At 57.9% G+C, this 15,616-nt stretch overlaps 1 protein-coding gene across 1 annotated transcript in view; it reads right to left on the reverse strand.

The window, feature by feature from the left end:
- Positions 1 to 769: 769 nt before the first annotated feature.
- The window catches only part of LOC139245169 (SWI/SNF-related matrix-associated actin-dependent regulator of chromatin subfamily D member 3), a gene marked incomplete at its 3' end in the record, with an annotated part of 31,711 nt that continues 16,864 nt past the window's right edge, over positions 770 to 15,616 (reverse strand). The window contains exons 6-8 of the mRNA XM_070871127.1: positions 9,304 to 9,465; positions 2,781 to 2,878; positions 770 to 905 (exon numbers count right to left, since the gene is read on the reverse strand). Of these exons, the coding sequence (XP_070727228.1) occupies positions 770 to 905; positions 2,781 to 2,878; positions 9,304 to 9,465 (396 nt within the window). The remainder of the gene's footprint in view (positions 906 to 2,780; positions 2,879 to 9,303; positions 9,466 to 15,616) is intronic.

Genomic DNA, 15,616 nt, shown 5'->3' on the forward strand with positions numbered 1-15,616 from the left:
CCCCCCCTGTCCCCTCCCCAAGCCCCCGCCCCTTCCCCCCCAGCCCCCGCCCCCCTTCCCCAGTCCCTGCCTCCCTCCCCCCCAGTCCCCACCCTTCCCCCAGTCCCCACCCTTCCCCCAGTCCCCGCCCCTCCCCCAGTCCCCGCCCACTTCCCCCCACTCCCCTCCCCTCCCCCCAGTCCCCGACCCCCCTCCCCCCACTCCCCTCTCCTCCCCCCAGTCCCCACCCCCCTCCCCCTAGTCCCCGCCCCCTCCCCCCCAGTCCCCGACCCCCCTCTCCTCACCCCCCTCCCCACCCCCCCAGTCCCCGACCCCCCTGTCCTCACCCCCTCCCCCAGTCCTCACCCCCTCCCCCAGCCCCCTCCCCCAGTCCTCGCCCCCCAGTCCCCGCCCCCCTCCCCCCAGTCCCCGCCCCCCCCAGTCACCGCCCCCTCACCCCCAGTCCCCGCCCCCCAGTCCTCACCCCCCTCCCCCAGTCCTCGCCCCCCTCTCCCCAGTCCCCTCCCCCAGTCCCCTCCCCCTCCCCCCGCCCCCCTCCCCCCCTGTCCCCTCCCCAAGCCCCCGCCCCTTCCCCCCCAGCCCCCGCCCCCCTCCCCCCCCTGTCCCCTCCCCAAGCCCCCGCCCCCCCGTCCCCTCCCCAAGCCCTCGCCCCCCTCTCTCCCGCCCCCTCCCCCCTCCCCCCCTGTCCCCTCCCCAAGCCCTCGCCCCCCTCTCCCCCGCCCCCTCCCCCCCAGTCCCCGCCCCCCGCCCCGTGTCTATAATCAGTCACCTTGTTGTCGAGGCTGGCGATTTCGTGCTGGTTGGCCATGGAGAGGAGGAAGCTGCTCATCTGACCTTTCAGCGGGTCATCGACTTCCACATCGATATCGTAACAGGCCGTCTTCTTCTGGTCGTTCGGATCCACACTGCGTACGGCAAACAGCGTCGTCATAGCAACGCACCGATCCCGGGGACCATTCATCCCCTTCCACCCCCGTACTCCCCATCTGTGTCCCAGTGTCTCCTGTACACACTGTGTGTGTCCCAGTGTCTCCTGTACACACTGTGTGTGTCCCAGTGTCCCCTGTACACACTGTGTGTGTCCCAGTGTCTCCTGTACACACTGTGTGTGTCCCAGTGTCTCCTGTACATACTGTGTGTCCCAGTGTCTCCTGTACACACTGTGTGTGTCCCAGTGTCTCCTGTATACACTGTGTGTGTCCCAGTGTCTCCTGTACACACTGTGTGTGTCCCAGTGTCTCCCGTACACAGTGTGTGTGTCCCAGTGTCCCCTGTACACACTGTGTGTGTCCCAGTATCTCCTGTACACACTGTGTGTGTCCCAGTGTCCCCTGTACACACTGTGTGTGTCCCAGTGTCTCCTGTACACACTGTGTGTGTCCCAGTGTCTCCTGTACACACTGTGTGTGTCCCAGTGTCCCCTGTACACATTGTGTGTGTCCCAGTGTCTCATGTACACACTGTGTGTGTCCCAGTGTCTCCTGTACACACTGTGTGCTTCCCAGTATCTCCTGTACACACTTTGTGTGTCCCAGTGTCTCCTGTACACACTGTGTGTGTCCCAGTGTCTCCTGTACACACTGTATGTTGAGCTAGATCCTGCAAATCCCCTGGGAGGACAGACGCACCAACGTTAGCGTCCTCGACCAGGCCAACATCCCCAGCATCGAAGCACTGACCACACTCGACCAGCTCCGCTGGACAGGCCACATTGTCCACATGCCAGACACGAGACTCCCAAAGCAAGCGCTCTACTCGGAACTCCTTCACGGCAAGCGACCCCCAGGTGGGCAGAGGAAACGTTACAGGGACACCCTCAAAGCCTCCCTGATAAAGTGCAACATCCCCACTGACACCTGGGAGTCCCTGGCCAAAGACCGCCCTAAGTGGAGGAAGTGCATCCGGGAGGGCGCTGAGCACCTCGAGTCTCGTCGCCGAGAGCATGCAGGAGCCAAGTGGAAGTAAGTCTTCCTCGATTCCGAGGGACTGTCTATGATGATGATGATGATGATAGTTGGAACTCAGTGGGTGCAGCGCCCTCTGGAGGCAGAGAGAGGGATCGCGATCCCCTGGGGATTGAACCCCCTCATCCCTCACACTCTGGGCAGGGCTGGGGGGCAAGAGAGGGTCCACATGCAGTAAGTGGGCAGTGTGTGTGGGGGTTGGGGGGGGGGGGTTTGCACTCAATGGGGGGAGGGGTTCCACATCGCTGGTTGGCTTCCTCCCCAGCTCCTCTGTCACCCCTCCCCCTCCCCGCCCGCTCCCCCCCTCCACCCTCTCCCCCTGCCCCTCCTTCCCCATTCCCCCTCTTCCCCCCCACCCCACCCGCACCCTCTGCCCCCTCCCCTCCTCCCCTACCCCCTCCACTCCCCGCCCCCCCATCCTCTCCCCCTCCCCCCTGCCCCCTCCCCTCCTCCCCCTACCCCCCCGCTCCCCGCCCCCCCCATCCCTGCCCCCTCACCCCTCCCCCTCTCCCCTCCCCCCGCCCCCTCCCCGCCCCCTCTCCCCCACCCTCCCCGCCCCCTCTCCCCCTCTCCCCCACCCTACCCGCCCCCTCCCCCCCGCCCCCTCGCAACCTCTCCCCCACCCTCCCCGCCCCCTCTCCCCCTCTCCCCCTCCCCCTCTCCCTCCCCCTCTCCCCCTCGCCCCCACCCTCCCCCCCTCTCCCCCCCGCCCCCACTCCCCCACCCTCCCCCCGCCCCCTCGCCCTCTCCCCCCCGCCCCCTCTCCCCCTCCCCCCCGCCCCCTCTCCCCCTGCCCCCCCCCTCCCCCGCCCTTACCTGATCAGGTGGTTGATGATGATGGGGTCAGGTGGCAGCAGCAGGTTGGTGAGTCGCTGAGGGATCTCGGAAAACTTTAACCGCGGGCAGTCGAATATCTGCGAGGCCGAGAGAAAGAGATATCGCGGCGGTCACACCCCCAGAACCCAGACACAACACGGACCACACAGAAAGCTGAACAGAGACCGCTTTACAGGGACCACCCCAGCACTGAGAGGCTATAATATTTGAGGGAGATTGAGCAGGTGGGGGCCCTTTGCTCTGGAATAGAGACGGCTGAGGAGCGACCTGATCGAGGTCTTCAAAACTATCAAGGGGTTCGATCGGGTAATGGTAGAGAAGATGTTCCCAGTTGTGGGCAGACCAGAACTAGAGGCCATCAATATAAGGCAGTCACTAATAAACCCAATGGGGAATTCAGGAGAAACGTCTCTACCCAGAGAGTGGTGAGAATGTGGAACTCGCTGCCACAGGGAGGGGTCGAGGGGAATAAGAACATAAGAAATAGGAGCAGGAGTCGGCCATTCGGCCCCTCGAGCCTGCTCCGCCATTTAATACGATCATGGCTGATCTGATCATGGACTCAGCTCCACTTCCCTGCCCGCTCCCCATAACCCCTTATCCCCTTATCATTTAAGAATCTGTCTATCTCCGTCTTAAATTTATTCAATGACCCAGCCTCCACAGCTCTCTGAGGCAGCGAATTCCACAGATTTACAACCCTCTGAGAGAAGAAATTTCTCCTCATCTCAGTTTTAAATGGGCGGCCCCTTATTCTAAGACTGTGCCCTCTAGTTCTAGTCTCCCCTATCAGTGGAAACATCCTCTCTGCATCCACCTTGTCGAGCCCCCTCATAATCTTATACATTTCAATAAGATCACCTCTCATTCTTCTGAATTCCAATGAGTGGAGGCCCAACCTTTCCTCATAAGTCAACCCCCTCATCTCCGGAATCAGCCGAGTGAACCTTCTCTGAACTGCCTCCAAAGCAAGTGTATACTTTTGTAAATATGGAAACCAAAACTGCACGCAGTATCCCAGGTGTGGCCTCACCAATACCCTGTATAACTGTAGCAAGACTTCCCTGCTTTTATACTCCATCCCCTTTGCAATAAAGGCTAAGATTCCATTAGCCTTCCTGATCACTTGCTGTACCTGCATACTAACCTTGTGTGTTTCATGCACAAGTACCCCCAGGTCCCGCTGTACTGCAGCACTTTGCAATCTTTCTCCATTTAAATAATAACTTGCTCTTTGATTTTTTTCTGCCAAAGTGCATGACCTCACACTTTCCAACATTATACTCCATCTGACAAATTTTTGCCCACTCACTTAGCCTGTCTATGTCCTTTTGCAGATTGTGTGTGTCCTCCTCACACATTACTTTTCCTCCCATCTTTGTATCGTCAGCAAACTTGACTACGTTACACTCAGTCCCTTCCTCCAAGTCGTTAATATAGATTGTAAATAGTTGGGGTCCCAGCACTGTATCGATGCATTTAAGGGGAAGTTGGATAAACACACGAGGGAGAAAGGAATAGAAGGATATGGTGATGGGGTGAGATGGAGAGGGGTGGGAGGGGGCTGGTGTGCTGCATAAACACCAACACGGACCTGTCAGGCTGATTGATAATGAAGAAGAAAGCTGGGGACTGCAGGAAGATATCAATGTACTGGTCAGGTGGGCAGAACAGTGGCAAATGGAATTCAATCCGGAGAAGTGTGAGGTAATGCAAGTGTGGGCTAACAAGGCAAGGGAATATACAATAAACGGTAGGACACTGAGAAGTGTAGAGGAACAGAGGGTCCTTGGAGTGCATGTCCACAGATCCCTGAAGGTGGATAAGGTGGTTAAGAAGGCATACGGGATACTTGCCTTTATGAGCCGAGGCTAGAGCCCCCTGGATGTTAAGGGACATGCAGGGTACGATAAGAAAAAACGGGAGGCTTATGACAGATACTGAGAGCTCAACACTGCAGAAACTCTGGAGGAGTATAGAAAGTGCAGAGGCGAAATTAAAAAGGAAATTATGAAAGCAAAGAGAGAGCATGAAAAATTCTTGGCAAGTAAAAGCAAGGAAAACTCAAAGATGTTTTATAAATATATTAAGAGTAAGAGGATAACTAAATAAAGGGTAGGGCATATTAGAGACCATGAGGGTAATGTGTGAGTGGAGGGGGAAGACGTGGGTATGGTTCTTAATGAATACTTTGCATCTGTTTTCACAAAAGAGAGAGGCGATGCAGATACTGCTATTGAGGAGGAGGAGTGTGAAATTCTGGATGAAATAAACATAGTGAGAGAGGAAGTATCAATGAAAGTGGATAAGCCCCCAGGCCCGGATGAAATGTATCTCAAGCTGTTAAGAGAAGCAAAAGAGGAAATAGCAGAGGCTCTGACCATCATTTTCCAATCCTCTCTGGTTACAGGTGCGGTGCTGGAGGACTGGAGGACTGCTAATGTTGTTCCTTTGTTTAAGAAGGGGGAAAGGGATAGACCGAATAATTACAGGCCTGTCAGCCTAACCTCGATGGTGGGAAAATTATTGGGAAAACTCCTGAAGGACAGGATAAATCTACATTTAGAAAGACAGGATTAATCAAAGACAATCAGCATGGATTTGTTAAGGGAAGGTCGTGCCTGACTAACTTGACTACATTTTTCGAGGAGGTAACCAGGAGGGTCGATGAGGATAGTGCGTTTGATGTCGTGTATATGGATTTTAGCAAAGCTTTTGATAAGGTTCCACATGACAGACTGGTCACAAAAGTAAAAGCAAAGTGGCAAATTGGCTCAGAGGCAGGAAGCAAGGGGTAATGGTCAATGGGTGTTTTTGTGACTGGAAGGATGTTTCCAGGGGGGTTCCACAGGGTTCAGTACTGGGTCCCTTGCTTTTTGTGGTATATATCAATGATTTAGACTTGAATGTGGGAAACACAGCAGCCAATTTGCGCACAGCAAGCTCCCACAAACAGCAATGTGATAAGGACCAGATAATCTGTTTTTGTTATGTTGGTTGAGGGGATAAGTATTGGCCAGGACACCGGGGATAAGATACAGATCAGCTGTGATCTGATTCCGTGGCCCAGGAACAGCATTTAACAGCATCGGGGTCAGGGCCCAGGGGAGGCACAACAGAGCAGGTCTCCAGTCGTCCTGGTTAACCCTTGCCACTGGACCAAGACCTCGCTCTGTCAAGTCCGTGTGGTGGCTGGTGTGCAACGGTCACCCCACGATAAAAAAATCCACGCACAGGCATCTTCCACCCTTCAGGATGTAATTCGTTGTAACACCTGTGAGCCCATCTTTTTTTGGTGTGAAGGGCATGATCCTCATTACGAGGGACTGCCTCATAGTAGTAGGATTTGAATATAGGAGATATGATTAAGAAGTTTGCAGATGATGCTAAAATTGGCCGTGTGGTTTCTCGCTCCCTACTTTTTTAAAAAGTGGTGTTACATTAGCTACCCTCCAGTCCATAGGAACTGATCCAGAGTCGATAGAATGTTGGAAAATGATCACCAATGCATCCACTATTTCTAGGGCTACCTCCTTAAGTACTCTGGGATGTAGACTATCAGGCCCCGGGGATTTATCGGCCTTCAATCCCATCAATTTCCCCAAAACAATTTCCTGCCTAATCAGGATATCCTTCAGTTCCTCCTTCTCACTCGACCCTCGGTCCTCTAGTACTTCTGGAAGGTTATCTGTGTCTTCCTTCGTGAAGACAGAACCAATGTATGTGTTTAATTGGTCTGCCATTTCTTTGTTCCCCATTATTAATTCACCTGTTGGGTGAAATCATGCTTGACAAATCTTCTGGAATTTTTTGAGGATGTAACTAGCAGAGTGGACAAGGGAGAACCAGTGGATGTGGTGTATTTGGACTTTCAAAAGGCTTTTGACAAGGTCCCACATAAGAGATTGGTGTGCAAAACCAAAGCACATGGTATTGGGGGTAATGTACTGACGTGGATAGAGAACTGGTTGGCAGACAGGAAGCAGAGAGTTGGGATAAACGGGTCCTTTTCGGAATGGGAGGCAGTGACTAGTGGGATGCCGCAGGGCTCAGTGCTGGGACTCCAGCTCTTTACAATATACATTAACGATTTAGATGAAGGAATTGAGTGTAATATCTCCAAGTTTGCAGATGACACTAAACTGGGTGGCGGTGTGAGCTGTGAGGAGGACGCTAAGAGGCTGCAGGGTGACTTGGACAGGTTAGGTGAATGGGCAAATGCATGGCAGATGCAGTATAATGTGGATAAATGTGAGGTTATCCACTTTGGAGCCAAAAACACGAAGGCAGAATATTATCTGAATGATTAGGAAAAGGGGAGGTCTGGGTTCATCAGTCATTGAAAGTTGGCATGCAGGTACAGCAGGCGGTGAAGAAGGCAAATGGTAGGTTGGCCTTCATAGCGAGAGGATTTGAGTATAGGAGCAGGGAGGTCTTACTACAGTTGTACAGGGCCTTGGTGAGGCCTCACCTGGAATATTGTGTTCAGTTTTGGTCTCCTAATCTGAGGAAGGACATTCTTGCTATTGAGGGAGTGCAGCGAAGGTTCACCAGACTAATTCCAGGGATGGCAGGACTGACATATGAGGAGAGACTGGATCAACTGGGCCTTTATACATTGGAGTTTCGATGAGAGGGGATCTCATAGAAACGTATAAGATTCTGACGGGATTGGACAGGTTAGATGCAGGAAGAATGTTCCCGATGTTTGGGAAGTCCAGAACCAGGGGTCATAGTTTTAGGATAAGGGGTAGGCCATTTAGGACCGAGATGAGGAGAAACTTCTTCACTCAGAGAGTTGTTAACCTGTGGAATTCCCTGCTGCAGAGAGTTGTTGATGCCAGTTCATTGGATATATTCAGGAGGGAGTTAGATATGGCTCTTACGGCTAAAGGGATCAAGGGGTATGGAGAGAAAGCAGGAAAGGGGTACTGAGTGAATGATCAGCCATGATCTTATTGAATGGTGGTGCAGGCTCGAAGGGCCGAATGGCCTACTCCTGCACCTATTTTCTATGTTTCTATAATGAAGAAGAAAGCTGTAGACTGCAGGAAGATATCGATGAACTAGTCAGGTGGGCAGAACAGTGACAAATGGAATTCAATCCGGAGAAGTGTGAGGTAATGCATTTGGGGAGGGCTAACAAGGCAAGGGAATACACATTAAATGGTAGGACACTGAGAAGTGTAGAGGAACAGAGGGACCTTGGAGTGCAGGTCCACAGATCCCTGAAGGTAGCAGGCCAGGTAGATAAGGTGGTTAAGAAGGAACACGGAATACTTGCCTTTATTAGTCGAGGCATAGAATACAAGAGCAGGGAGGTTATGCTTGAACTGTATAAAACACTGGTTAGGCCACAGCTAGAGAACTGCGTGCAGTTCTGGTCACCATTACAGGAAGGATGTGATTACAGGAGAGAGGGTGCAGAGGGGAGTTACGAGGATGTTGCCTGGACTGGAGAATTTTAGTGATGAGGAAAGATTGGATAGGCTGGGGTTGTTTTCTTTGGAACAGAGGAGGCTGAGAGGAGACCTGATTGAGGTGTATAAAATTATGAGGGGCCTAGATAGAGTGGATAGGAAGGACCTATTTCCCTTAGCAGAGGGGTCAACAACCAGGGGGCATAGATTTAAAGTAATTGGGGGGAGGTTTAGGGGGGGTTTGAGGGGAAATTTCTTCACCCAGAGGGCGGTGGGGGTCTGGAACTCACGGCCTGAAAGGGTGGTAGAGGCAGAAACCCTCACCACATTTAAACAGTACCTGGATGTGCACCTGAAGTGTCATAACCTGCAGGGCTACGGACCGAGAGCTGGAAAGTGGGATTAGGCCGGGTAGCTCTTGGTCGGCCAGCACGGACACGATGGGCCGAATGGCCTCCTTCCGTGCTGACTGCCGCCACTCTGCGAGATTTCCCATTGACCACGGTCTGTCACTCTGTGCTGATTCACACAATGATTCCCTTTAGCTGCCTCTGTATTTGGGCTGAAAATTACCCTCACGTTCCCATCCTCCGTTCCCCCCACCGACTGCCCCGCTCCTCCCTGGTACCATCACCCCTCCCCCACAGTCCCGTGCCCCACCCTGGTCAATCTCTCCCTCCCCCCCCATCCTGTGCCCCTCCCCCACAGTCCCGTGCCCCACCCTGGTCAATCTCTCCCTCCCCCCCCCATCCTGTGCCCCTCCCCGCGCAGTCCCGTGCCCCACCCTGGTCAATCTCTCCCTCCCCCCCCATCCTGTGCCCCTCCCCCACAGTCCCGTGCCCCACCCTGGTCGATCTCCCCCTCCCCCCCCCATCCTGTGCCCCTCCCCCACAGTCCCGTGCCCCACCCTGGTCAATCTCTCCCTCCCCCCCATCCTGTGCCCCTCTCCGCGCAGTCCCATGCCCTCTCGTTGCCCCACCGTGCCCCGCTACCCGTCCTGTGCCACCCCTCCCCCGCCGTTGCCCCCCGTGCCCTGCCCCCCGGTCCCGTGCCAGCCCCCCCCCTCCCCCCGGCCCCGGTACCTGCTGGAAGTACTTGTCGCAGCTGATGAACTCCTTGTCGTGCGAGTCCTGCAGTTTGTTGGTTTTGATGTATTGCCAGAGTGCCTGTACAATGGCTGACCGAGTCTGTGTGTGGATTCCCAGCAACCGGGCCAGCCGTGGGTCCAGTTTAAACTGTGGAGGCTGCAACACACCAGCCCCACAACATTAACCCCGAGACAATCTCCGCCCAGAACCGTACGGTCACACCCCCAACCCCCGAACCCCAACCCACCCAACCCCCGAACCCCAACTCCCCCAACCCCCGAACCCCAACACACCCAACCCCCGAACCCCAACCCACCCAACCCCCGAACCCCAACACACCCAACCCCCGAACCCCAACCTACCCAACCCCCGAACCCCAACTCCCCCAACCCCCGAACCCCAACACACCCAACCCCCGAACCCCAACCTACCCAACCCCCGAACCCCAACTCCCCCAACCCCCGAACCCCAACACACCCAACCCCCGAACCCCAACACCCCCAACCCCCGAACCCCAACTCCCCCAACCCCCGAACCCCAACCCACCCAACCCCCGAACCCCAACACGCCCAACCCCCGAACCCCAACACACCCAATCCCCGAACCCCAACACGCCCAACCCCCGAACCCCAACCCACCCAACCCCCGAACCCCAACCCACCCAAACCCGAACCCCAACACACCCAATCCCCGAACCCCAACCCACCCAACCCCCGAACCCCAACCCACCCAATCCCCGAACCCCAACTCCCCCAACCCCCGAACCCCAACCCACCCAAACCCGAACCCCGACACACCCAATCCCCGAACCCCAACCCACCCAACCCCCGAACCCCAACACGCCCAACCCCCGAACCCCAACACCCCCAACCCCCAACCCCAACACGCCCAACCCCCGAACCCCAACCCACCCAACCCCCGAACCCCAACCCACCCAACCCCCGAACCCCAACACACCCAACCCCCGAATCCCAACCCACCCAACCCCCGAATCCCAACCCACCCAACCCCAGAACCCCAACCCACCCAACCCCAGAACCCCAACACACCCAACCCCCGAACCCCAACCCACCCAACCCCCGAACCCCAACCCACCCAACCCCCGAACCCCAACACACCCAACCCCCGAACCCCAACACACCCAACCCCGAACCTCAACACACCCAACCCCCGAACCCCAACACACCAACCCCCGAACCCCAACACACCCAACCCCCGAACCCCAACCCGCCCAACCCCAACCCGCCCAACCCCCGAACCTCAACACACCCAACCCCCGAACCCCAACCCGCCCAACCCCCGAACCCCAACACGCCCAACCCCCGAACCCCAACCCGCCCAACCCCCGAACCCCAACACGCCCAATCCCCGAACCCCAACCCGCCCAACCCCCGAACCCCAACCCGCCCAACCCCCGAACCCCAACCCACCCAACCCCCGAACCTCAACCGAACCCCAACCCACCCAACCCCCGAACCTCAACCCACCCAACCCCCGAACCCCAACCCACCCAACCCCCGAACCCCAACACACCCAATCCCCGAACTCCAAACCACCCAACCCCCGAACCCCAACACACCCAACCCCCGAACCCCAACACACCCAATCCCCGAACTCCAAACCACCCAACCCCCGAACCCCAACACACCCAATCCCCGAACTCCAAACCACCCAACCCCCGAACCCCGACCCACCCAACCCCCGAACCCCAACACACCCAATCCCCGAACCCCAACCCACCCAACCCCCGAACCCCAACCCACCCAACCCCCGAACCCCAACACACCCAATCCCCGAACCCCAAACCACCCAACCCCCGAACCCCAACCACCCAACCCCGAACCCCAACACATCCAACCCCCGAACCCCAACCCCCAACCCACCCAACCCCCGAACCCCAACCACCTGAACCCCCGAACCCCAACCTACCCAACCCCCGAACCCCAACCAACCCAACCCCCAAACCCCAACCCACCCAACCCCCGAACCCCAAACCACCCAAACCCCAACCCCAACCCAACCAACCCCAAACCCCAACCCCCAAACCCCAAACTCCAAGCCCCAAACCCACCCAACCCCCGAACCCCAAACCCACCCAACCCGCGAACCCCAACCCACCCAACCCCCGAACCCCAACCCACCCACACCCCGGACCCCAACCCACCCAACCCCCGAACTCCAAACCACCCAAACCCACCCAACCCCGAACCCCAACCCACCACTCAACCCCGAACTCCAAACCCCAAACCCACCCAACCCGCGAACCCCAACCCACCCAACCCCGAACTCCAAGCCCCAAACCCACCCAACCCCCGAACCCCAAACCCACCCAACCCGCGAACCCCAACCCACCCAACCCCCGAACCCCAACCCACCCACACCCCGGACCCCAACCCACCCAACCCCCGAACTCCAAACCACCCAAACCCACCCAACCCCGAACCCCAACCCACCCAACCCGCGAACCCCAACCCACCCAACACCCGAACCCCAACCCACCCAACCCCCGAACCCCAAACCACCCAACACCCGAACCCCAACCCACCCAACCCCCGAACCCCAAACCACCCAACCCCCGAACCCCAAACCCCAAACCACCCAACCCCCGAACGTCAACCCCCGAACCCCAACCCACCCAACCCCCAAATCCCAACCCACCCAACCACCGAACCCCAAACACCAAACCCACCCAACCCCCGAACCCCAACCCACCCAACCCCCGAACCCCAAACCGCCCAATCCCAAACCCCAAACCACCCAACCCCCAAACCCCAACCCACCCAACCACCGAACCCCAAACACCAAACCCACCCAACACCCAAACCCCAACCCACCCAACCACCGAACCCCAACCCACCCGAACCCCGAACCCCAACCGAACCCCAAACCACCCACACCCCAAACCCCAACCTACCCGAACCCCGAACCCCAAACCGCCCAACCCCCGAACCCCAACCCACGCAACCCCGAACCACCCAACCCCCGAACCTCAAACTACCCAACCCCAAACCCCAAACCACCCAAACCCCAAACCACCCCGAACCCCAACCCCCAAACCCCAACCACCCAACCCACCCAACCCCCGAGCCCCAACCAACCCAACACCCAAACCCCAAACCACCCAAACCCCAACCCACCCAACCCACGAACCCCAACCCAGCCAACACCCAAACCCCAAACCACCCAAACCCCAAACCCCAACCCACCCAACCCCGAACCCCAACCCACCTAAACCCCAAACCACTCAACCCCCAAACCACCCAACACCCGAAGCCCAAACCACCCAACCCCCAAACCCCAAACCACACAACACCCGAACCCCAACCCACACAACACCCACACCCCAAACCACCCAGCCCCCAAACCCCCGAACCCCAACCCACCCAACCCCCGAACCCCAATCCACCCAACACCCCGAACCCCAAACCACCCAACCCCCGAACCCCAACCCACCCAACACCCAACCCCAAACAACCCAACCCCCAAACCCCAAACAACCCAAACCCCAAGCCACCCAACACCCAAACCCCAAACCACCCAACCCCCGAAGCCCAAATCACCCAACACCCGAACCCCAACCCACCCAACACCCCGAACCCCAACCCACCCAACCCCCGAACCCCAACCCACCCGAACCCCGAACCCCAACCCACCCGAACCACAAACCACAAACCATCCAACCCCCGAACCCCAAGCCACCCAACACACCGAACCCCAAATCACCCAACCCCCAAACCCCAATCCACCCGACCCCCGGACCCCAAACTACCCAACACCCAGAACCTCAAACCACCCAATCCCCGAACCCCAACCCACCCAACACCCCGAACTCCAACCCACCAACCCCCGAACCCCAAACCACCCAAACCCCGAACCCCAAACCACCCAACGCCCAAACCCCAATCCACCCGACCCCCGGACCCTAAACTCCCCAACACCCAGAACCCCAAACCACCCAACACCCCGAACCCCAACCCACCAGACCCCCGAACCCCACACCACCCAACCCCTAACCCCAAACTACCCAACACCCAGAACCCCGAACCACCCAACACCCGAAACCCAAACCACCCAACACCCCGTACCCCAAGCCGCCCACACCCCAACCCCGAACCCCAAACCACCCAACACCCCAAACCCAAAACCCCAAACCACCCAACACCCCAAACACCAAACCACCCAACACCCCAAACCCCAAACCACCCAACCCCCGAACCCCAACCCACCCAACACCCAAACCCCAAACCACCCAACCCCCAAACCACCCAACACCCAAACCCCAACCCACCCAACCCCCGAACCCCAAACCACCAACCCCCAAATTCTAACCCACCCAACCCCCAAACCCCAAGCCACCCAAACCCCGAGCCCCAACCCACCCAACCCCCGAACCCCAAACCACCCGAACCCCAAACCGCCCAACCCCCAAATTCCAACCCACCCAACCCCCAAACCCCAACCCATCCAACCCCTGAACCCCAAACCACCACCCCCGAACCCCAAACCACCCGAACCCCGAACCACCCAAACCACAAACCACCCAACCCCCGAACCCCAAACCACCCAAACCCTGAACCCGAAACCACCCAACACCCCAAACCCCAAACCACCCAACCCCAAAACCCCAATCCACCCGACCTCCGAACCCCAAACTACCCAACACCCAGAACCCCAAACCACCCAACACCCCGAACCCCAACCCACCCAACCCCCGAACCCCACACCACCCAACCCCGAACCCCAAACTACCCAACACCCAGAACCCCGGACCGCCCAACACCCGAACCCCAAACCGCCCAACACCCCGAACCCCAAACCACCCAACACCCCAACCCCCGGACCCCAAACCACCCAACACCCCAACCCCAACCCACCCAACCCCCAAACCCCAACCCACCCAACACCCCGAACCTCAAACCCCAAACCACCCAACACCCCGAACCCCAAACAACCCAACACCCGAACCCCAAACCACCCAACACCCCAACCCCAAACTCCAAACCACCCAACACCCCAAACCCAAACCCACAAACCACCCAACACCCCGAACCCCAAACCCCAAACCACCCAACACCCCGAACCCCAAACACCAAACCACCCAAACCCCAAACCACCCAACACCCCGAACCCCAAACCACCCAACACCCCAAACCACCCAGCACCCCAAACCCCAAAGCACCCAACACCCTGAACACAAACCACCCAACACCCCGAACCCCAACCCACCCAACACCCCAAACCCAAACCCCAAACCACCCAACATCCCAAACCCCAAACCCCAAACCACCCAACACCCCGAATTCCAAACCCCAAACCACCCAACACCCCGAACTCCAAACCCCAAACCACCCAACACCCCAACCCCCAAACCCCAAACCACCCAACACCCCGAACTCCAAACCCCAAACCACCCAACACCCCAATCCCCAAACCATCCAACACCCCGAACCCCAAACCCCAAACCATACAACACCCCGAACCCCAAACCCCAAACCACCCAAACCCCAAACCCCAAACCACCCAACACCCAGAACTCCAAATCCCAGAATCCGAAACACCCCCAACCTCCGAACCCCAACCTCAAACCACCCAACACCCCAAACCCCAAACCACCCAACACCCCAAACCCCAAACCCCAAACCACCCAACACCCCGAACCCCAAACCACACAACACCCCAAACCCCAAACAACCCAACACCCCGAACCCCATACCACCCAACCCCCGAACCCCAAACCACCCAATACCCCGAACTCCTAACCCCAGAATCCGAAACACCCCACACCCACGACCCTCATCCCCCCAAACCAAAAAAAACCAAACCCCTGAACTCCAAACACCTCGAACCCCCCGAACCAACTGCCAACGCTTTGTCGTAACACTAATCAGAGAAGTGAGGGGTGCGGTGAGGGATGGGGATTGGGGATGAGGGTGGGGGGTGAGGGGTGGGGGGGGGTGATGGGGGGGTGGGGGAGGGGGTTGGGGTCCGGGGAAAATAGACCATTGGAAATCGGAAGTGGAGAATCAGGTCACTGACAAGACCCCAAGCAGCACCTGTTCCCAAATTCCCAGTCACTCCCAGATGCCTCTCTCCAATCTCCAATTCCGGAAGTCCCGCTCCCGACAACTCTCCACAATCACAGGAACGGTAGGCCATTCAGCCCCTCGAGCTTGTTAGCCCGCCCCACTCGAGGCCCCTCCCAAATCCCCACAGCCCCGCCCCCCACACGAGCCCCCGCCCCTCCCTTGAGCCCCGCCCCACTCGGGGCCCCTCCCAAATCCCCACAGCCCCGCCCCCCACACGAGGC

Source organism: Pristiophorus japonicus, unplaced genomic scaffold, assembly GCF_044704955.1.
Source record: "Pristiophorus japonicus isolate sPriJap1 unplaced genomic scaffold, sPriJap1.hap1 HAP1_SCAFFOLD_2133, whole genome shotgun sequence".
Taxonomy (NCBI): domain Eukaryota; kingdom Metazoa; phylum Chordata; class Chondrichthyes; family Pristiophoridae; genus Pristiophorus; species Pristiophorus japonicus.